The sequence below is a fragment of the Centroberyx gerrardi genome, chromosome 19, assembly GCF_048128805.1.
Source record: "Centroberyx gerrardi isolate f3 chromosome 19, fCenGer3.hap1.cur.20231027, whole genome shotgun sequence".
In the NCBI taxonomy this organism is placed as follows: Eukaryota; Metazoa; Chordata; class Actinopteri; order Beryciformes; family Berycidae; genus Centroberyx; species Centroberyx gerrardi.
In genome coordinates this window covers 11,179,109-11,202,529 of record NC_136015.1, presented here as the reverse complement: position 1 = coordinate 11,202,529, position 23,421 = coordinate 11,179,109, and the positions used below count along the sequence as shown (strand labels likewise).

The 23,421-nt window shown below is 43.0% G+C and overlaps 1 protein-coding gene across 1 annotated transcript; it reads left to right on the top strand.

Annotated features, from left to right (window-relative positions):
- The first annotated feature begins 12,090 nt into the window (after nucleotides 1-12,090).
- Nucleotides 12,091-22,247, top strand: hepacam2 (HEPACAM family member 2). The gene is made up of 9 exons (XM_071902059.2): nucleotides 12,091-12,243; nucleotides 15,666-16,025; nucleotides 16,225-16,512; nucleotides 18,258-18,557; nucleotides 19,455-19,580; nucleotides 19,941-19,962; nucleotides 20,071-20,105; nucleotides 20,557-20,630; nucleotides 21,251-22,247. The coding sequence occupies exons 1-9, from the start codon at nucleotides 12,186-12,188 to the stop codon at nucleotides 21,359-21,361; spliced, it is 1,374 nt and encodes a 457-aa protein (XP_071758160.1). The 5' UTR covers nucleotides 12,091-12,185; the 3' UTR covers nucleotides 21,362-22,247.
- Nucleotides 22,248-23,421: the final 1,174 nt, after the last annotated feature.

The following is a 23,421-nucleotide window of genomic DNA, read 5'->3' as shown; positions in this document are numbered from 1 at the left end:
AAAATGGTTTTGAATGCAGTGTTTCATTTTGCCAGTGATTTGTGGAGTTTTGCATTTTGTGTTAGTGTTTTTGTGTTAAGAGTTTTGTTCATAAAAATTATTCAGTTTTGACTTTGAGAGAGGCAACTTTGAGGAGAAGCAGTGAGAGTGAACAGGACTGGACCACCAACCCTTTTAGCTTAACCTTCATCAAAACAGGACTCAAATAAGAGGACATTATTTGAATATGCACTTTTGCCTTTGATCACAAATGCTTCAATACTGCCAGCCAGAAACTGCCAGTGACTTACATTTACCACAATACTATTCCATCAGGGTATTACTGCTTTTACTTTGGAGTTTTATAGCCTACCCCTGCCACCAATAATGGAATAGAATTTAGAATACAATAGAATTGTTTTTTGTTACAGGTACACAATGTGTGTTAACTGGTTCGTTAAAATATACAAATTGCAGGTGACTGTAGCGTCCCTGAATCTAGCTCCAAGTCAGTGAAGATGAAAGCATGTTTTGTGGTCACGTTAATCGCCCCTTATCGAAAATTTAAACGCTCCCACATGACAGTTGAGAAACACAACACAAGTCGCAGCGAAGCCGAACGCCCTCAACTGGCATTTCAGCTCGGTGTTCCTGGGGATCCACCACATGTTGCATGTTGGAATGCTGCTTGACAGAGGCACCGCTTCTGATTTTACTCTGAAGTGATACTGAAAACGGTGATTCGACTGTTTTGTCAGTCAACACGTTGTCACAGCACTGGCGGTGTTGTCAGATGTTGGTTGTCAAGACAGTTTGTCAGTTATGGAGAAGTCAAATAATAAGCTGACTTGGCAGCCCTTTGTGCATGCTTGAATATTGCTGTGAGTAAGACAATACAAGCTGTTTGAAGCTGAACTAAGTGTTAAGAAAGGATTAAGTGAAACCAGATAAGGAATCAAATAGCTGGGAATGGAGGGAAAACCAAACAGCATAATTCTAAGGACAATTCTGCTCACTTTCATGGTTTTCTTACCCCCTAGCATTAATCAGTCACATGCTCTTCATTTTAGATGAATACAATGATGGCACCACATTGTGACTATCGTTTGCTAACGCCAGTCACTTGACTCATAATGTGCAGGTTTCAAGCATTTCATTTCAAAAAAGGCAGGTGAATGTTTCTGTTCGACTCTCACTTGGGAATGAAACTGCATTGTGTTTATGTGTATGTACTGTATATGTGTGTGTGTTTGTGTGTGTATGTTTCTGTGTGTGTGTGTGTGTGTGTGTGTGTGTGTGTGTGTGTGTGTGTGTGTGTGTGTGTGTGTGTGTGTGTGGCAGCTGCTGATCAGCCTTGCCAAGGGAGAATTACAGCCCTCCCATGGGAGACAAGAGAGGCCAACAAGGGACAGGTGACTCCCAGTCACTCCCAGATCCCCTTACACCCACCCACCCACACACACACACACACACACACACACACACACACACACACACACACACAGACACAGATTGATTGTGTGAGAAGGGGATGTCCATGCCACCAGCCATGAGGTACAGTGATAAGAAGCTGGAGTCGACAGGCAGACAGCTGTCACACCTGGGAAGGAATCTGATAGGATGTGTGATATTGGATTCCTATTTATGTGCCTGATCCCATTGTCAGGATTTACAACCATCACTTAGTCCCAGTGTTTCATGTGAATCGAATCTCATTCACCCATCAACAGCTTACAGTTTGAGCGACATTTTGAGTGTTTAATGTACATTATACTGTGTTGTGATGTTGTGTACTGTGAAAACCCTCAAATCTGGATTTGTCATCATTACCAGGAGCCTGACTGGATGCCAGAAGACAGTTCAGGCCTGTTTTGTGTCGCTGACTTGATTTCCTCTCTTCTTCTTCTCTCTTGTCAAGCCAGAGTGAAGTCCAGAGTGTGTGTTGAATTTAAGCCCCTTCTCTTCTCTTCCCTTGTCCTCCTCTCCTCCCCAGCACCGGCCCCCAGACACAAGCCTCTTTCTGTTGGGCCATCGCCATGGCAACCAAGCCACTAACTTGAGGAGGCGACATAAAAACCTGCTCTTTTAGGGACACAGGAACACCTGCCACCTCCGCCGATGGGGAGGGCCGGGCTGGACACGCAGCCACGTGCAGGCACACACTCACATACAGATTCATGCAGTCACACACACACACACACACACACACAGACGCTCACACACAACCGCACAAACAGAAACACATGTGCATGCATGGACATACACACCCTCTCTCTCTCTCTCTCTCTCTCTCTCTCTTTCTCTGACACACACACACACACACACACACACACACACATAAACAGAGGATCAGTGTAACATTCAAATGAGACCCCTAGCTAACATCTGCTCCCCTTTAGAAACTCATTTATCTTCCAATAACATCTCTGGTTGTTTGGTGGCTTTCTCCACATGATGTACAGGCACAATCGACAGAAAGCACTTTATGGAAATAAAGAATCCATTGTTGATAGGAGTTATGCTTAAAGTTATGCTTTCAGACTGAGGCACAAATGGTTCATTATTTTAATATCTAATCCAGTTTTAATTAGTTTTTAGTTAATGTTTTTTTTTTTTTTTTACACCAAACAGATTACTTTTCATAAGTAATGACATTTCAAGCTTTGCTTGTAATCCTCAAGGACTATCATGTTTACCTGCACTGCTGATTCAAACAATCCATGCAACATCAACTGTGTTGTAACAGCCTTATGTGAATGGTCATTGCTTATTAATCTGTAGTTAACCTCACCTACACTTGAGACACTCCCTGATTACAGGGAAAATAGTCTTAAGCTTAGAAGCTATTGGCGTCCTAATGTGTTCAATTACCTGAAAGTGAGGTAACAAACAACAAAGCCAGAATGCCATCTGCTTAGACAGTATTACTGTAACAACTAATCTGTGTGATGAGCTCAAGTTACATGAAATACCATTTCTTTTTATTCGTGATTCACTGTCTCCCTTTTGAAGTGTTGCTGTAAACAACATAGGCACCATCCCAATGCCATATTGATCTACTATATCTGCTCTCCTGATTACTGACCATAGTCTAAGTCAACAAAGGCACATTTTCAACATGATTTTATTAACCTTTTGGACAACAACACATGTCAGTTTGACGACAAAACACAATGCCCAATGTAGTTTGACAAGAAGACACAGTTTAGCCCAGATCCTTTGTTTCCGCATTATGATGAATCGAGCCAGTGTCGTTCGGTTGTCATATTTTTCAAAACCAACGGGCGCCACCTCATCAAACTGACAGCACTTTAAAGCTCCCACAGCCCCTTTAAAGGCCCCAATCAACAAGTGTCAGTGTGGGGTCAGCCGGCAAGCCCAGGCTGCCTGTGTCCTCCTGTTGCAGGCAGAATGTTCTGGAGAGACTGGCTAGTGAACCTCTGGTGCCTGGCTGCTGTTCATTAAGAGTATTAATGATTAACTGAGAGTGCTATTGTCCCCTCGGGCCCAGCTGTCCCTCCTCCGCCGTTGATCCACTCCGATGCCTCTGGGCCACTAAACCGGCTCCATTCATGTGCTAAAGTGACAGCTGCTCCTCACATTCCGCAGAAAATTAACTGCAGACGCCGGAAAAACAAGCTGAGAGCAAATGAATAATATTTGACAGATTTCTTTTTGTTTTTTTTAAAAGGATGGATTGGTGATTAAAGGGTGGATCGGAAGGATTATTTCAAGCCTGTGCGGTAATAGTTACAGGAGCGGAAGATGGGGATATACGTACAGTAGCTTCATGGTTGCTGTGTTGGCACTTAGTAATTCAAGGGATGTTTTCTTTTAAAAATGATCACACACTTGATTATTTGTAATTTTCTTGGAATGCCATTATATATGTCCAACTTAAGATGGAATTTCTTTAACAGTCAGGTGATGTTCGCGTTTCAAGATGAACCAGTAAGGTTTTGAGTCTAATCAGAAACGATTAGCAAGACTGAATGCAGCAACCTGTGCTCCAGTGCATTATGTTATAGACAAGAAGCACTTGCAATTGATTTGACAAGAAAAACAAAGGACATTTCTTTCTCAAAATGCAACAGTGCAAGAGATGCACATGCTCCATGGCAACCTGTTGCTGTTATGACTATCTGCTTGTTGTCAGGTCTCGATTGTAAACCCTTCTGTGGGGTCAGATGGTTTGTCATCATCCGCTGAAACCTTTGAGAAGGGAACAATCATATCAACAAGCCATCTTTTTATCATCCCTTAATGGTGGCATATTGTTTTATAGTATCTGTGGTAAAGAAATCAAGGTTGTTTCATCTTTCCGGGAGACAGACTTTAATTGACCCTTGAAAGGAGCCGCTGGTGTTTCGCCGGCATTTGCGGTTCTTATATTGAGAAGATTTATTATTGTTTCACCTGGGAGCGATTATGCCATCGCATCTGTAATCAGTTGAGTGGTCACAGATATGTGTGTCTGCTGTAGGCGCTGGGCTAGACTCTGTCTGTAGTCTACAGGGGCATATGCTCTCACTGTCCTGTTTGCACCAACACTACAGCGCTGCAGACAGGTGGGATCTAATTACAAGTAACATGGTTGTTTTCCACATTGCTTTCAATTAGAGTGTCTCGCATACAGTACCTCCTTCTGTCTTAGTAACTGTTTGTGTACAAGCAAACACATACTTTACATTCTAGTATGTGTGTTCCTGGACATACACATCCGATCGCATTCCCATGTACGTTTTTCTCCTCCTCAACACCTTAGTGACAGATGAGTTATGTCTGAGACAAGTAAAAATGTGTCTTTTGACATCTGACTTAGAAAAGAGCTGTAGCCGAAGCGGTCCATCATTTTTGTAGTCTAAACAAACAGTTTAGCTGGCCCAAGTTATGCTTAAAGACAAATTATGTTCTTTTGTACTATCAAAATGATATTTATTGGTAAGAGCTTTCCTTAAAACCAGCGTAAATGGCAGAGTTAAGTGCTCCAACCCTCTGTTCAGTGGTCCTCTGCATAGTTGGGAAACTTTCCTCATCATGACATCATTGGTGGGAGTAGCTGGCTTGGGACCCCCGTGTTGGTTTCAAAACAACCCACACTCTGTTGTTAGTTCAGGGTTACGTCTGAAGAGGAAACTGAGGGGTGTGTGTGTGTGTGTAAGAGGGACCTGAGGGTGTTTTAGACAATATAATACTTCCATGGTTTTAGAGGGGCGGTGGTTTGGTGTGAAGGGTGGTGATGTGTTTGGGTGGGGGATAAAATCTGTTTGTGTGAGTGTGTGTGTGAGAGGGAGGTGTGTGGCTGCATGCCTGCGTTTGTTTGTACGTTAGTGTTCAAGTTGTGTATGTGTGTGAGTGTGTGTGTGTGTGTGTGTATGCCTGTGAGCTCACTTGTCTCCATCAATGTGTCTATACCTTCTTCTCTTACACTGTGGACACAGGTGTACACTACATCGCATACTATCTCTACTCCAGCATAGCTGTACTGATAACTAATTACAACACATTTAGCTAAGAAAACCAACCAACTGGCACTCTGTTGACATGGCTTGTTTTGCTTCACACCTCTTGCTGATTACATCACCACAGTGGGTGGTTATGGTACCAAAGTTAGATACCTTAAAACAATGGAATGCCTCTATTTAAGATGGCAGGGTGAGATAGGCCCCGAGCAGCTGCTCAACTACCCCTATCCATACATCTCTCTTTTGACAGGAACTATGTAATCTCATACCTCAGCTTTGTGCCGGTGGGAAACTTTTCACCGTGACACCTCGGGGGAGGGAGAGACCACCAGATGTTGCGCAGCTCGGTGGGGGTGCGGAACAGAAACCATTACGTGCAGTATTTTGATAAATGGTGGGGTCCCGTACACTAACACACATGAGCAGCCACTCGCTCGTTCGCATGGACCGAGGGGTGTCGAGTGACGATAAACATTAGCACCTTCCGTGACAGGAGGAGGGGGTCGAGGTGGGCGGGGGGGGGGGGGGGGGGAAATAGAGAGGGTGCTTGTGTCTGACATTATGTCGCAGTATGTCACCTTTTCCTCTCGTCTCGGTGAGGCTGTGGCTGAGCTCTTAGCCAACGTGGCTGGTCAAATAAGGTTAATATATACCCATACCTTGGATTGATGTCTTATCCTGTGCTTTATGAATCCATCAAGCAAAGTGAACAGGCACAGACCTGAGCGAGGGGAGTACTGACTTTCAGCCTGGGATCGCGGTCTGTCTCAACAGCCAACAGTTTACTAGTGGAGAGAACATAGAGGTGGCTCTGTCCACTCAACTCTGCATGCGTGCACGTGCACCCGCACACACACACACACACACACACACACACACACACACACCAGTCATTCTGTGGCGTGTGCGATGTAAACAGGTATTTTTCATAGGTGTGTGTGTGTTGGACGAAGCACGTTTTGCATTTTTCGGTCTGCTGGGAAATTAATTAAACAGTCATTCGCTGCAATGGAATAAATGTTCGCTTTCATTTCTCTGCTTTAGTAAATATACACCTTTCACACTCTTTGCGGGGACATTTTACTTAGTCATGTCTGGAGCAGACACCCTTTTCATAGTCATTTTTCAAGTAAAGTCTATGCATCTATTTTTCATTGCGCCCTATCTTGACAGTCTACTTAAAAGGGCAACATGGAGAAGCATGGGTTCCGAGTAAGAATCTTTGATTGTCAATCTATCATAGTAACTTCTAGACTGGAGAACAGGAAACCAGATAATCTGTCTGTGTGTGTGTATGTGGGTGTCAACTATGTCAACACAACTGTTGAGCAGAGTTTTTATCAGTGTTACACCTGCCATTGACAGATACCATGTCACATGTGCCGCACTGAAAGTACACTTTATGTTATTAAGTATTTAAGTACGTATTTACTCAATCATATTTACATGGTATTCCTGTTTAGGTCAAAAAGCTGTTTTTCAAGAGAGGCATGGCCGAGACTTCAACAGTACAAAGAAGTAATGCAGCTCCATGCAAACATATGGACATGTGCAAATGCAACTGTCATTCATATACATGTACATTTAACTGTGTGTTCTGGGTGTGTTACATTTCGAGCACACAAAGCTGAGTGTTTGACTGGAAGCAGAAGAGGATCTGGGTTGCAGGCAGCAGGATTTGACATCGGCTTATTTCCTGTCATTGACTGTGGGTCACATGGCGAGTGCGTGGGCGAGATAGTGGAATGCATTAAAGGGGTGAGGCTCTTGCCACCAACCCAGACACACACACACATTCACACACAGACAAGCACACACACACACACACACACACACACACACACACAACACAGCACTGCTGCTGCAGCTGGCTGCACTCTGTACTAATGGCACGTACAAATATACCCACACACACTTGTAGAAACATACGTACATGTTTGCATGTGGACACACACATATAGACAGCTGTCAGGCGTGCAGAAGACCGCACAGACACACACTGACACATACTCTCTCTCCCTCTCTCTCTCTCTCTCTCTCTCTCTCTCTCTGTTTTGACTGACATTGCCAGTTCTGGGTGGAGAATGCTGAGGCATTCTTTGAAGAAGTTGCAAACATTCACTCGACCCACGCGCTACGGTTTAGGCATTCGGCTTATGAAGTCAAGGTGCCACTTAGGCACTTAGGCAAGAACAGTCAGATCCAGGGAGTGATAGAAGGGTTCAACGGTGCAGCAGTAAAAAGTGTCATTCACATGCGAGCATAAGGGAAAAACATGCACACCCACACACCCACACACATGCACACACGCAGTGCGCAGCCCTCTGTCCAACATTCTACTGTTTCCCACTGTTATAAATCACTTGTGTGTGAATGAAAGTTTGTTGTCCAATCAAATCACTCGTAGGCCGTGCAGACATCCCCGCCCCTTTTTCTTCACTAGAAACAACCAAGTGCTCTTTCTCTGTCCTACGTCCTCTCTCTCTCTCCCTCTCTCTTTCTCTCCCTCTCTCTCTCTCTCTCTCTCTCTCTCTCAGCTATAGGGTTGACATTTCTCAAGCTACATATGTAGGGTCAAGGCATGTGTGTCATCCAAACTGTGACATCCTCTTATGAAGTGTGAGCACTCCCTTCCCTTTTTGGGCACACAGTAATAGCATTAAAAACATCCTAAAAGTAATATTGTGACGATTGTGTGTGTGTGTGTGTGTAGGTGTGTGTGTGGGTGTGTGTATGTGTGAGTGTGTTTAAGATTGAGTATCTGTCTACAATGTGTGCACATGCTGGCTCATCTTGTGAGTAAATAATATTATTTGATACGAGTGCGTCTGTGTGGGTGATATATAAGTGTGTTTACGTGTGTGTCTGTGTGTGTGTGTGTGTGTGTGTGTGTGTGTGTGAGAGAGAAAGACAGAGAGGGTCAGTGCTGTTCGTCTAGCTCTTCAACATCCTCTCTGATTAAACAGTGCAGCGGTTCCACACAGCGACACAGCTACAGTTATCTTTGTATGGCACATTTCAGTGGAATGAGAGAGGAATATGGGCGCCTATATCACAGTTGGCCACTGACACCCTATGCGGCCCCACTGTAACGACTGCTCCAGACACACACACACACACACACACACACACACATGCACACACGTGTGCCAATAGCGTGGCCTTGATGTGGGCTGGTGTGCTGCGTCTGCTCTGAGTGTCTGCAGCTGGAGGCCAAGGCTGCTGGAGGAGAGGGAGAAGAGAGGAGGAATGAAAGAGGAGGAGGAGAGGAGAAGAAGGATCAAAAAGGGAAGGTTAAGTGAGAGGAGGTGAGGAGAAAGAAGATAGGGGGAGGGGAGGGGAGGAGAGGAGAGGAGAGGAGCAGAGAGCCGCTGCAGGAAAAGATCAGAGAGGAGGCGGATGAAGGGAAGGTGAAGAGGACAGAGTAAGGAGAGAGGGGATGAGAGGAGGAGTGAGCAGGACGAGGGCTAGCAGCTTCAGGATCAGTTGGCGTAGTTTATCAGTCCTGACTTTAAGAAAACAATTTAGCGTCTGTACCATGGAGGACAAGATAATACGCTGAGGATGAGGAGGAAGAGGAGGAGGAGGAGGAGGAGGAGGAGGAGGGGAGTCTAGACGGGTAGAGTTATGTGGTGAAGTGTGGCAGCAGTCACAGAGACAGGCTGCAAGGCTGAAAGTGGAAAATGTGACATGTTTCAGCACAGCAAGAGGGCCCCCATTTGAGGTTGTGTGTGTGTGTGTGTGTGTGTATACTTCAGTCAGCTCCAGGCCGGTGTCCTGGTTTTGGGAGGAAGGCCTAAACCAGACCAGACCAGATCAGTACTTCTATTCTTAGATTTTATATGCATACAACCTGAGTTTCAGACTTACTTCATGGTTGTGGATGGTATCTAGAATCCACCAGATAGCTTCCTGTGAGTGTTTCATTCATAATAACATCACGGGAAGAGCTTTGCCATGGCTAGATTCAAGATTACAAGCTTTAGCCAAGTTTTGCAGATGTAAACCATTCCATGATCTGACAGGAGACCGGGACTGTAGAACATTAGTTAACTTCACATACGTCATGCTTTCTTTCTGTTCAACAACTTTGTATAAACAACTGTTGTTTTGGTCTCAATGTAAAAAAAAAAAAAAAAAAAGATTGCTGTTTCTTAATGGACGTTTCATCACTGAACATCCGCACTGTTGTCAAGGAAGTTTGATATTTTGATCTTGGCTGTTTTGCTGTCATCTTGACCTATTCAGTGTGTAGCTCTCAGCCAAGGCCACACTCTTCTAACTCATCGCTCATCATGCAGTGTTCAAGTCAAAAACTCAAGATGTAATCAAACCCATCATAACCCGACCATGAGCTAAGATCCTTTTCTATTTTTTTTATATCCTTTTTGTCTCATGACACTATGTTCCTTCCCCCTCAATGGAGATTTACATTTAGATTTTAGGAAGGCATTTACTGTAGCTGACGCTCTCATCCGGAGTGACTTAAAATGAGAGAATAATCTTAAATTCCTAAATCACCGACATTTCAAACAACCACTAGGAACAGCGTCAGTGATCATAGTTATAACACGCTGATATAACAAATATTCCCCATAGAATGCAAGTTGCAAAGTGTAAACCTGTTGGCAGGCTTGATGTTGTGGGTGATGCACTGGCCCCACCTAGAGGTGAAGAAGACACTTGCAGGTTCTGTGGAGAAAACCTGCTTCTCCACCCATGTGAAGACAATCTAGAGGCACCAAATACAGGTAAAATGAGGTGAAGGAATGAGAGATGGTTGCAAAGTTTTTCAATTTCTATAAATTTTAAGATAGTTACTTAAAGCAGCTCAGAAAATGTGTTTTTGGTTAAGTATAGTCAACTCAGTGTCTTTTGACTACATACATTTTCCGCAAGCATAAATTTAGGGGAAAAAAAGTATCCCAAAAAATATTTCCCGGAACACAAATAGATGATTCCTTGTCAAATTTGCCACATGCTGTTTTCCAGCTAACAAATACTGCATTGAATTCATATAAAAACCTCTGTCTTAACCATAATCGTTGTCTTTAGTTTTCCCAATGAATGGACATCCCATGATGGAGTGCTTGACAACAGACAGAATAATCACATAGTGCGATCTCAGTAGTGCCATCACCAAACCAGGCACTCATTTATAGAGCCTACAATGGTCTAATTCATTAACTCTGCAGTTCAATCCCAAGGTTCACCACATCCTTTCAGCAGATGACCAGGCTGAAAAAAACCCTTCTGCACAAGTCACTGAGGGGGAAAAGTCAACGTCCAACATGTGACCTTTTTGTGTCCGTTGTTTTTTGTAAAGCACACGGAGACAAACCTGTCCTGAACTTGACCTGACTCGGCTTGATTTCCCTGAACACAAATATTACTAGTATTAAATACAACAACAAATGGGTTGATGCTGCCTTGGCTTCAGCATGTCATGGTAGAAAAAAACAAGAAAAATCCAAGGAAATCTTCTCATAGCATAAGTCTTTATTTTATAGACTAATGCCTAAGAATAGGATAAAAATAATACCCCCATTATGGCACAGACAAGTCTTCCTCAGGGTGTTTACAGGCTACGCACGAGCCAATAAAGACTTAACTACACGGGTGCCTTGGCTTTTTCTTCTATTTTCTGCCATGAAATGCTTTTGTTCCAAACTGTCCCCCCGAGTGATGAAAAACAATGTGAAAATGTCATCAATGTGTGTCTCTTTGATCTCGGATGAGAGTCTATACCCACCCAGCTCTTAGCTTGAGGGAAAACCCACTGATACATGTATCAGTGTCAGAACCACATTCCTTAGTTTTACCCCAGTGTCTGTATCTCTCTGTCTTCATGTCTTCCTATTGCTATGAAACCAAACCCCTTAATTTTATCCCTTCATTTCTTTACATAAAAAATAATTACCCATTCATGTATTTATTTGTTCATGGGTTGATTCATGGAGACACTAGTAATTAAGGGATTTTTTATGCCGTTTGTGCATGGTTTATAGGGTTATTAATGCGTTATTCATGGAAAGTTCCTGTCTCCCTGAATTTTACATTAAATTAGAAAGTACAGAGTCAAAAATTAAGGGGTGTTTAAGATGATTTTGATGGGGTCTCCTCCATTAATAACTCCCTTCATTAATTTTAAGGGGATCTTGCATGAATTAATGTCAAAGTAAGGTTATTTTAAGGGATTACTACAAAACCATTACAGGAATAACTTACGGCGACAGCTAACTGCTATGTAAAATGCCACTGACGGTTTTGCAACTGAACCAAACTATGTGACTTTACCTATTGAAGTCTTTCAGTCTGTCTGTATCACAGCCTAAGGGACTGAAGAAGGCAGCTGCTGTGTTATAATGTATAGACACAGTCATCTGCTCTCAAATATCCTTATGTGGCTCAGTTTCTCTCTGTCTCAGTGTGACCCTCAGCCTTAGGGCAACAGAGTGTGTGTGTGTATGTGTGTGTGTGTGTGTGTGTGTGTGTGGACCATACTGTACTGTCCCTCTGCCAGGTGGACCTCTTCCTCCTGGTGTCACATGGGAGGGGCCTGGGTGCTGGGTGGCTGCATGTAGGCTAAAGCTAGCTCCTCTTATTTCCCTGGCAAATGTTGTCACCGCAACCAGTCTCACTTCTCTCCCCTCCTCCTTCTCTTCCACTCCTCTCCTCCTACATCCCTCGCTCCCTGCCTGCCTGTCAGAAGTGCTGCAGATCCCCAGAGGATAAGATGTCATGGAGGCCTTGGGAGGAACAGCGCTCTACGTCTGGACTGCACTGTTCATTCTAACAGGTGAGGATTGAGGCGTGGTGGTGGGATGTTGTGCTTGGGTTGTCAGTTGGGTGGTGTTGGTGCAGCAGTCACAGCGGTTGCTGTGTTGGGTCGGTCGGTTGGCAGCGGGAAGTTGGAGGTTGATTGAGGAAGTTTTTTTTTGTGGTGCGCAGGAATAAAATGTTCACTCAAAACTTGTGAAATCCTTTGTTTCACAATACTTTCAAGGGTCAGAGAGGTAGAGATTAAACTGTGAAGTTGTTGTGAAATTCAAATTTTTTTTTACCCTTGTTGGCATTTGTGAAGGGTCTTGGTTGAATGCTGGCATATGGCAACAGTGATGGTAGATAGTTCAATTAAAATTTCCAAAGACAATATTTGTATCTTTATTCTTTAACAAGTTGAACTTGATATGCTTATGGTACCTTTTGGCCGAAAGTGTTAGTCTGTCAGTCTGTCAGTGGAAACGTCATGGAAAAATAAAGTTGCCATTTCCATACATTAGAATTAATGACAGTGTCTCCTTACCCTCTCCGCAGCTTTTAATTGTAATTTGTTTTTTATAGTGTTTGTTAAGGTTGAGTTATTATAGAATCCTTGTAGGGTCTTATTTGATTTGATTTTTGGTATGCTGCACTTCCCTACCATAGTCATCACAGTGTGACTTTACAGAATTAGCATTTCTAATATTGTCGGTTGAAAGTATTGGACATAGGGAAGGAGACAGTGGAAAGAATACAAACCACAGCACACTGACTCAGAGATAACAGACTTGTACCAACGTCCCTCACATGACCAGATCAACCTAACAGACAAGTCCCTCAAACAAGGACTCGCTACTACTTTGATGTTTGTATCATCAACCTTCCTGGAAGGACAGTATCTGTCTTATCTTAAAGGGGAGCGGGGACAGAAGGTGGTGGCCAGCAGCCTGTGGACATGCACTGCTTGACTTTATTTAACATCCAAACAACTTGGTTGTGTGTGAGGGTGATAAGAGGCAGGTGCTTGTGGGTCTATATATGTAGGCTAGTTATCTTGTTTGAATGTGTGCATGCACTTGTTAACTAGTGTGTGTGTGTGTGTGTGTGTGTGTGTGTGTGCTAATGTAGACATCCTCTCACCTCAAAGCCCATTGTCACAGTAATCTCCCCAGTTCCTTATCACCACAACAATCCCTGTGTTGTTTAGGGACAACAGCGGCGGAGCGGGCTCGGCACACTCCTCCTCATTCTGCCTATTCACCGGATCTCAGCTGGCGTAAACACAGGCACACTTCTGACAACACACACACACACACACACACACACTGAAACTGGCCTGCAGGCCTGTCAGAGTGGAACGTGTCGGGGTGGGGGGTGCCGGCGCAGCATGTATTATTTAGGACATAACAGCAGACGCACAGTAAATCTATTGTGATGAACAACATGGGCAGTAGTCACCAGGGACCTGGCTGACACCGGCTGGAAGTCCCCAGGGACGAAATGAGGACTGGTCAGGGTGGAGGGAAGAGAGGAAGAGGGGGGATCTAGTGGAGTAAAAGAGATTGGAAGTAGAGAGAGATGTGAGAGATGGTGTGAGAAAAAAGTGAGAGGAAATAAGCTTACGGGGGCAAGAAAAGAAACTTCAAGTGAAAATGGATGAAAATGCCTTGAAATGACTTAAGGAGGACACAGTAGACTTAACTCTTATTTTATTCAGCACAGTGAGTTTGAAGTGCATGAGGTGACATGAGGTGATATTTGGAAATGTCTTGAGAAACCCTGTGATTTCACAAAAGCATCATAACGCTATCCAAAAAAAGATAATAAATGTATGATCCTTCATTAGTATTTTCCACCTCCAGAGCATCTGTTTATGTAATGCTGAAACAGAGGAAGAGAAGATGCACAGTCAGACATGCAAATGAGACAAGGGAATACAGAATAAGAGAAAGGGGAAGTTAAAAGAGATTGCTGTGCATAAAAAGTGAAAGGAATGAGTGACTTTGTTTCACAGCAGCAGTGCCTACTCACCTGCTGCTGCTTAACTCGACCTGCCAACCAAACAGATTCCCCCCTCCACCCCGACTCACCCACCTCCCTCTCTGACCTCAGGCTGTCAAAAATACCTGGAAAATGACACCTCCATTGTCTCAAAATGGAATACCATTAAAGTTGTTAAAAATGGCTGCCAAATGACACTTCGTATGGCATCAGAGTTAATCAGATGAATTATTATGATTCCCGTGGGGAAACTGGGTAGTTGCGGCTGGCAAGAACAAAGAATAAAAATTGAGTAAATAGAGGGTATAAAACATAACATGTTGGATAATTACAACAATTAGAACACTGAGAAAAAAGATGATTGAAACCATGAATACATATGAATTTACAGCATCTCTACATGATCAGATTAACACTTCAACTGAAATCACCAAAGCTACAATGATAGCTCCTCCCATTCTTTGTGTCTCTATTCCAAGTTGTCCGCTTTCAACCAGTTATCAGCGCACAAACTGTCCTGGCAGCCCGCCAGCGCTTGAACAGAGAGCTAGGCACAATACATCGACAGTTATCTAGTTACTTCAGACAGCCCAAGTGTTTGTTTTGCGACCAGTTGGGATGAAAAAGACGTGCCTTGTCCTTGTCTGACAACAATGACACACTGTAGGGAGCTCAGTCAATATTAACTCAGTCCAGCTTCAGGACCTGGACAATTTAAGGAATAGGATATAGATTACAAGATCACACAGCGAAAATAGACCAGAGTACCCCCACCCTCCACCCCACCTATTTGTATTAATACTGCCATTACGCAGCATTGATAATTTATGGTTGTTATTGTATGCACAGATGGCTGATAGCACCTAAGTCTTAGTAGTTCTTCAATTTAGGTCAAGAGGTGTCCTAGGGCTAGATCATCAATGTTGTCCACCTCCAATACGATGGAGGTTCCTCCCTGATCACAGCTCCATGGAAACAGTCTGCAAACCCTGCAATGACATTTTATGAAGAGGCTTTTCCACCCTGCCAAGAATTAAATTCCTGGGGAAACACTGAATACTTGTCATTTTTTGACAGGAAAATTTATCAGATTGAATATCAGCACAGAATATCAGTGACATCAATCTACAAACATTGGTCTTGGTATCAGCCTTCAAAAACCTGTATCCTTTCAAACCTTAGTGAGAAACATTGGACACTTAGGAAAGCAACACACACTTAATGAACTGAATGACACTGTCTGAACGCCCAGCACCTTGAGTGTTTACCCCTAATATGATCTAATGAATCTGGTCCTAAAGGAATATACCCACTTTGCGAAACAAGCTGTTAATCAGGAGCAATGTGTACCAAGCCTCATTTGTTACCTGGGAGATCCAACAAGTTCCCCTACTGAGATTATGCATTAACTCTCTCTCTCTCTCTCTCTCTCCCCCTCTCTCTCTCCCTCCACATCAGAAGTCCACTCCGAGTTCATCCACATCCCTTCATTGGTCCACCATGGCGTTGAAGGGCAGTCCCTCCTCCTCAGCGTGGAGACTCACTTCCAGCTGGACGAGGCCGAGATGCAGGGGACTTGGTCTCACACCAGGCCGAGCGGCACCAGGACCACACTGGTGACTTTTACCAAAGAGGCCGCTATCACCGACATGATGTACCGCAAGCACCTCCTCTTCAGAGAACCCAATGTGTCTTTGCTAATCCAGAAATTAAACCAGAGCGATGAGGGGGATTACCACCTGGACCTCAACATAGAGTTTCATAACAAGACAGGTGTTGTTATCAAGGAGGGGAGGATGGTGCACGTTACAGTGGATGGTGAGTGGATGAACCTGATGCCATTAGACATGTATATGCAAGATTAGGGTAATTTCATCATGGTGATCCTGTGTTAGATGCCCTACCTATCCACTTCTATCAGATCTGTTGCTTCCTGACGACAGCATGTGCCCTGTCACATGTGATGACATATTATACACAACCCTCAAGTCACCACCATGTATTTCTTTTCCCTCAGTCCCTGTGTCCACTCCGGTCATTGAGAAGAGCCCGTCATACACAGTTGTCGAGGACAAAGGGAACGTCACCTGGACTTGTTCTGTTGAGAGAGGAACCAGAGTTGGGTTCCAGTGGCTGAGGAACAACGTGCGACTGGCGCCCTGTGACAGATACAGCTTCTCCAAAGACAACGCTACATTGTTCATCAGTCCGGTCAAGAAAGAGGACATGGGAGCGTACCGCTGTGTGGCCAGCAACCCGGTCAGCCAGGGCCAACACAGCAGGGCCATGGACCTCACTGTCTACTGTGAGTCCACTTATCTTGTTCTGTCTTCCTCTTCACCTCCTCCGCCTTCCTCTTCTTCTTTTCTCTTCCTCCCATTTACAGGATGGGATAGGGAGTTCGCTGAATTACGAGAACTATATAAAATATGTGGACTTAGGGCGTGTTCATACCAAGTTTGGAGCAGTTTATTTGGAATCTGGAGTGTTTCCCGCTTTTTGGCCAGGTGCAATGTGCAGTGCCATTCAAACTCAGGTATCACCAACTAATCACACCGAAACTGCAGATCTTGGTCCTGCAATGAGGTTTGTTAGGAGTGACAATGTAATTGCACCAGCTACAGTACATAGCATCAATAGTACAGCTTGTCAAGTTCAGCCCCATTGAAATTTTGTTTTTTTCTTCAAACTAAATTTAGCTATTGTATATGTTTTTGTAACATCTCATTTGTCAAAAAACTCCTGTATCAATCATGTGATACATCAGATACATCTGAAAAATTCATTGAATTCCCAGAGCTTGGGTAAAATGTCAACTTCAATCTTTGTATTTTCTCTTTTTGTAATTTCTCCTCTTGCACTCATCCTCTTGGACTCCTGGCTATATGTAAATCCATGTGAGATGAGACACACACTGAAAACACGTGGCTGGTGGGATAGTATTTGCATGGGAGCAGGCATATCTGACAGAGTTCCTCTGTTCTACGGTTAAGGCTGTAGCTAGACCGCCATGATAGGTTGATAAACTAGCCTGTTTTTTTAAGTTTCAGGTTGCACCCAGTGCATACAGTTAATCTTGCCATTAATTCACTGTAATGATTCATAACATTCATAAATCACACGTTGTCAAATTGTGGGGCATAAAGTTTGTAGTACATTAGGATATGTCTGTATAGTTTACAACTTCCTGGTTAGACATCATAACTTTTTTCATTACTATCTCTTGACTCAAAGCATTCAAACATTGGGTGTGTGAGTAACTTGGCACTGCTAACTGGATCATTAGTACATTTGGAGCAATGTCAGTCATTTCTGTTTGTTTATGCAGATCATTATTCTCTCAGCATTCAGTGGTATCTGGCTGGCAAGCGAGCAACCAGCCACTGCAAACAGTGAGAATAACATCTTCAGCTGACAACTCACCACCTCAACCTTTTAACTTACATGCTGGTGGGAATCTTTATTAATGTGAACATGTGACTGACAATAATCTTTTTTCACTTTTTCATCTTCCTATTCTCATATCTCCTATCTGAAACATGTAACCTACATATATGAACTGCATGATGCCACCCAGGGGACTGACAAGCCTCATGAACATTTAGGAACAGCACATTTCATAAGAGCTGCATTGTTTGATAAAGTCTCTCCTAACAGATTGAGAGTAAAAACCCAGAGGCCTTATTTAACCACCTGCTTTTGAAATGCAGTAGGGAGACAGAGGTGATCAAATGATTGTTGCTAGAATAATGATAAAAACAGGAATCGTTACCAAAACAAAATATTTTAAAAATATTATTACCATTTGGCTAATTAGTGGTTTGAGTTAGTTCTATTGTGTGCATGCATTGTACTTTTGTACTGAAAAAATAATATTCTTTCTTTTCATTTCATAATAAATAAAGTCACACATTGTGATTTGCCACCAGAGAAAATGAATGCCTCCGTTATGCGTCATAATGAGAGAATTCATAGGAAAGTCACCATTCTGTATGGTACATCACCATATCAGTCATGATGGTTACCCTAACCCACTGCTGGCCTCTGCAGATGGTCCCTACAACCTGGCGGTGAACTCGGGCCAGGGCCTGCGGACAGGAGAGGTGTTCACCATCAACCCCGGAGAGCTGGTCTTCTTCGACTGCCAGGCGGATTCCAACCCGCCCAACAGCTACGTCTGGATCTCCAAGAGCCGCAACGCCACCCAGGTCATCACCGAGGGCCCGCGGCTGGAGGTGCGCTCCTACCGCCTGGCCCAGGCCGAGGACTACCTGTGCCGGGCCTTCAACAACGTCACCCAGAAGCAGGATGAGGCCCAGTTCACCCTGGTGGTGGCCAGCTTGGGGACAGGTGGGTGGAGGGTGGAGCATAGCGAGAGGGAGGAGAGCGTGGGTAGATTTTGGGAATCCTATATGAGGTAAACATATTGTAATGCCAAAAGCAGAAGAGGTTGATGAGGTATGAGAGAGATAGTTTGACAGTGATTAATACTGGCCAGCTGGGGAACAGTTGGATAGATGGATAGGTGAGAATAGTGTGGGTGGGCCGGTCTGTGCACCACAGGGTGGAGGATACACCTTACTGTTTGGGATACACAGGTTCGCTTGGGAATTCAAACTCTAGGACGAGAAGTGGGATCAGCTTATGGATACAACATGAGATAAACACGGCTAATATCAAACTTGCATTTTCGCTCAGTTGCTAGGTACCAGTGCCTGTGGTCTGTGTTAAAGTCCAGTGGCTCTATGGGAAAGTAAACAGTGGATGACAGCTGTTCTATTTGTTGACTAAGTTTTATAGCATGTGGAGTTTCTGTGTGCCGAATGGGACATTGATATGTTGTCTTGGTGATATTGAGAAAGGCACATTGATGGTTACTGTTGATACTGGCTGTAATGTAAAATACTATCAATCCAATATTTGGAAGACAGAGAAGTCAACAAAAGTCAAGACGGCATTAAGCTATGACACAAAAACAAGTCTATAATGTTATGTCTCTATTCTTTTATGTGATATGTCTCTGCCACCACTTTTTAAAAATGTATTTTTATTTGCTTTTATTTTATTTATTTTTTACTTTGGGGAACTTTGTTCATACACTGTTGAAAAATGAAAATAAAAATAAAATCCCTTGACATCAAAATTGCTTTTGAACTCCACCCAAATCCTCCCAAGGCTCCTCCAGTGGCTAACCTTAAAAATATGTGTGAGTGTAAATATCAGTTTCTCTGCTCTCTGCGTTTGCAGGCAAAGAGAAGCACACTCAGGAGGGCAACTCTTTATCGCCGCTGGCAGCCATCACCGTCTGCTCTTTGTTCATCATCGGCTGTATGCTGCTGGTCTTCCTCAGGAGAACCTGCCATCCTAAGAGAGGTTAGTGCTTTCATAGCAGTGTTTGAGGGATGGTTTGCCAAGCCGCAGATCAGATGGCCCAATCTAGGCCACTGTGAGTTGTGAAGCTTGTTTAACATGTCCTTTGTTTGAGGCTATCATGGCTGTGACAGAGATCATAATTGCCCTAGGATAACACTAACGGCTGACTCCACTACAGCCTTAGATGTTGAAGTTAATCAGAAATGTAAATCACTTGCAAATGTTAGTCAAACTGAAGGTAACCAGAGCAAAAGCTAGTTTTTGAGTAAGTCACACTGAAATGCATAAAGTATTTAGCAATTTCAACATGTTTATATCAGGGAACAATAATCTCTATCTTTCTCTCTCTGTTATCAACAGTGCTCATGAGCATCTACAATAGGTAAGATATCAACTGAGACCTGACCATGCAATGAATACAGACATAAATTGTGATACTTTAAGTACACAAACGGTTTAATTAATTGCTTTATGTGCCTCTCTTCTGCAGACCGCTAACAGAACAGAAAAGACCACATCGTTCAGGTAACTAACCTGTTTACCGGTGCTGCTCATACCATGAATACACTCCAGTCTGTCGTCATTGACTTTTCCAATACCCCTCACGACAGAGTATCTCTATGCTGTGTGTTAGTCTGTTTGTGTGTTTTAATTTGACTACAGCATATTTTGTGAGGCATCATTGTGTTAAGGCAATACTTGCTGGCTGAATAGGGCTGAATAGGGCTTTGGTTCTCCTGAAACCGAAAGTAATTCCTAATCAAATAGGCTTTGGATAGGAGGAACCTAAAGCAGGAAGCAAACAAGGATGTCTCATTGATACCAACTGAAAAGAAGGTCTTGGTTTTGGCCTCATTACATGCATCATGTTGCTGTAGAGTTTTACAGAGAATAGATACTAATGTGCTAACCTGAGTGTTAAGAGTAACTTGGTTGTAGTACATGATAGTTAATGTAAAAACCTTTGTATCAGCAGGTCATGAGGATGCAACAGAAGACTTTGGTATCTACGAGTTTGTCTCCATACCTGGGAAAATGGAATCCACACAGGTATTTTTCACGTCCCATGCACATTTTTCATAGCCTGGTAAGACCATCCTGATCACGTGACCTTACATTCTGTTTCGCTCCACGGATCAGTCTGGACTTCCAGCCGCCCACATCGATTTCTTGAAATCACAATGTAACCGGGCCAATCAGGGACTGTGTCGTAGTTGATGACGTGAAATACAGGCCGCCGCTGGCAAAACAGTAATGGCATCTCCCGAAGCAACGAGCGGTAACATTAACGTTAGTAGAGTAAACACAGCCATAAGTGCAGTTATTGCAGAAATAGACTCAATAACAACAATTAAACAAGAACAAGAGTATGCACTAGCGGAGTTTCTCGGCGGAAAAGACGTTTTCGCCGTTCTTCCGACTGGATTTGAATTTGGATTCGCTGATTGGCTGAAGGAGTTTGTCTGTCAAGGCAAGTACTCCCGCCCACTGAAATCGATGTGGGCGGCTGGAAGTCCAGACTGATCCGTGGAGCGAAACAGAATGTGAGGTCACGTGATCAGGATGGTCTTACCAGGCTACATTTTTCATAAATTCAGCAGCAACATTGCTTTTGTCCTGTCAAATAGTTTGGGTGTGGTTTTCATTTTTCGTGTGATATTGTCTTGCAGGCGTCATGCAGATCTCTTGCTCGCCTAGAGTCAGTCCAGGACATGCACACCACCATCTATGATGTAATCAGACATGTTCCTGAAACCCCCAGCCACAGTTTGCTCAATTAAGCATTCTCCAGTCTCCAGCCAGAGAGTTGACATGTAACCCATAATTATTCCACATTAAGACTCCTATGTAGCTTTACCCTGCTGCAGTGTCTGTTACCAAAGCCTGAAGCACTTGTTTTGGTGGACTGTTTTTTTTTTTTGCACAAGGGATGATGGAGTCTTATGTGAGTATACAAACTGGTCATGCACTGTTATCGTCCAGAGGTTTGGACAAATGTTAAAATGTATTTTGTTGACACCATTGTGAGGTGAATGCTTTTGTTGTATGGCTTGAAAATGTTCTAAGTATATTGAAGGTAAAAGCAATGTAAAATCCTGGTGTTCCATTCAAAAATGAAGATGACTTGAAACGAAGCAGGTGAGCAGTAGGTGTTCATACGTCATGTTGAAGATGGATAATAGATATTACTCCTATCATGTTGTCTGACACACTGCCTACAAGGTGGCACAGGTCCTGTACTCTAATTACCATTTCAAATATTTGTTTAATTTATAATACTAAGCTTTTGTTTGTCCTCTCAATACTGTTGGATTTGAATAATATTTTGTATTCCACGCTCTAATTTGAGCCTTCCCCAACAGATAGCCTATTTTGCAAGAAGACAAGTGTTATGAATGCATTTTTATTGCATGAGATAAAGTTAAGGTATTGATGAACATCATACCCAAGTGTAAATATTGTACAAGGATTTATACTGCAGATTCTTTATACATATTGCATTGTTCTATTTCTATGTTTTGGTTGAACCTTTTGCTATTTATTTCTATAGAAACAATTTACTCTCTTTCCGCAAATGTAGCATTTTTTTTTCCACTCAACGTGAATAATGAAATATTGAAATCAGGAAAATGAATAATATTTCTTAAATTATTGTACAGTTTCCATTCACACATGTTCTTTTTGTATTTTATTAAAGATTTATAATAGTTTACCATTCTGAGTCATTTTTAAATACTTATTTGTCACTTCCAACCAGAACAAGCCAATTATTCTGCATTTGGCTGGTAATGCTCGTCTGTATTTGAGGAGAATTATTTTAACTCATTTTCATAGAATGCCAATAGCAATCAGGGCTTGAAATTAACACTATCCACCGGCCGAATGCTGATAGGTTTTGACTGAGGCTAGCAAGGATGTCAGTTCTATTGCTGCTTTGTCTACTTTGGCAAACAAGATATGAAATTGCCTAGTGAAATTCAGCATCCACCAGCCACAGAAAGTTTGTTTCATACCCTGGTGGCAATTCATCTGACCATCTAACCACAAGTCTAGGAATTGTATTTGTAGTCTGAAGACTGTTGTAAAAGTCCTTGTTTCTCACAGTGAATGCGGTCTTGTTGTACTGGTCTGTTGTGTACCTGGCGTGGTGTGGAGAGAGGCAGCGACAGACGGACGGTTCAGCATGTGGCAGAGTGCCCTCCACCTGCTCCTGCTGACACCTTGTCACGAATAGATGTAAACGTGTGTGCTTGTTTCTTTGTGTGTGTGTGTGTGTGTGTGTGTGTGTGTGTGTGTGTGAGAGAGAGAGAGAGAGAGAGAGAGAGTAAGAAAGAAAAAGAAACAGAGACAGATACGGAGAGACACAGACACAAAGATGTTTTGTTTAAGCATACTCTGAGCAACCTATCACTTAAAAAGCAGCAGCCTGCTTTCTGCTGTTGTTTGACTTGTTACCAAAAGCACTGTATTGTCCCCAATATGCCCCCCCTATTCTGAGCACTTCCATTGAAAGTCATGTCAAACACCACACCACAAACAATGTCCAACTTAACTGTAGTATTGAGTCTTAATATCTTATTTTAATTGAAACACGGCCACTGAGGTGAGATACTGCCATTTGTTTCCAAAGCAAATCAGTGTGTTTCAAGGCTTTCAAATACATTGCCAAAAAGTGAAATTACCTCACTGCATTGGATTTTTTTTCCACCTGTAATAAGAAATAAGTTTTAAGAACCAATACTAGACTGAATTGTTGAGACGGGCATTTATATTGTGCAGTGGACCAGGTTATGTACAATAATGATCCCCATTCTGAGCAGTAAATTGTTGTGCAACATGA

Coding starts and splice junctions, on each gene's coding strand:
- hepacam2 (XM_071902059.2), top strand. CDS start 12,186: ATGGAGGCCTTGGGAGGAACAGCGCTCTACGTCTGGACTGCACTGTTC. Junction 16,513..18,257: donor CATGGACCTCACTGTCTACT/GTGAGTCCACTT, acceptor TGGCCTCTGCAG/ATGGTCCCTACAACCTGGCG. Junction 19,581..19,940: donor AACCTGCCATCCTAAGAGAG/GTTAGTGCTTTC, acceptor TGTTATCAACAG/TGCTCATGAGCATCTACAAT.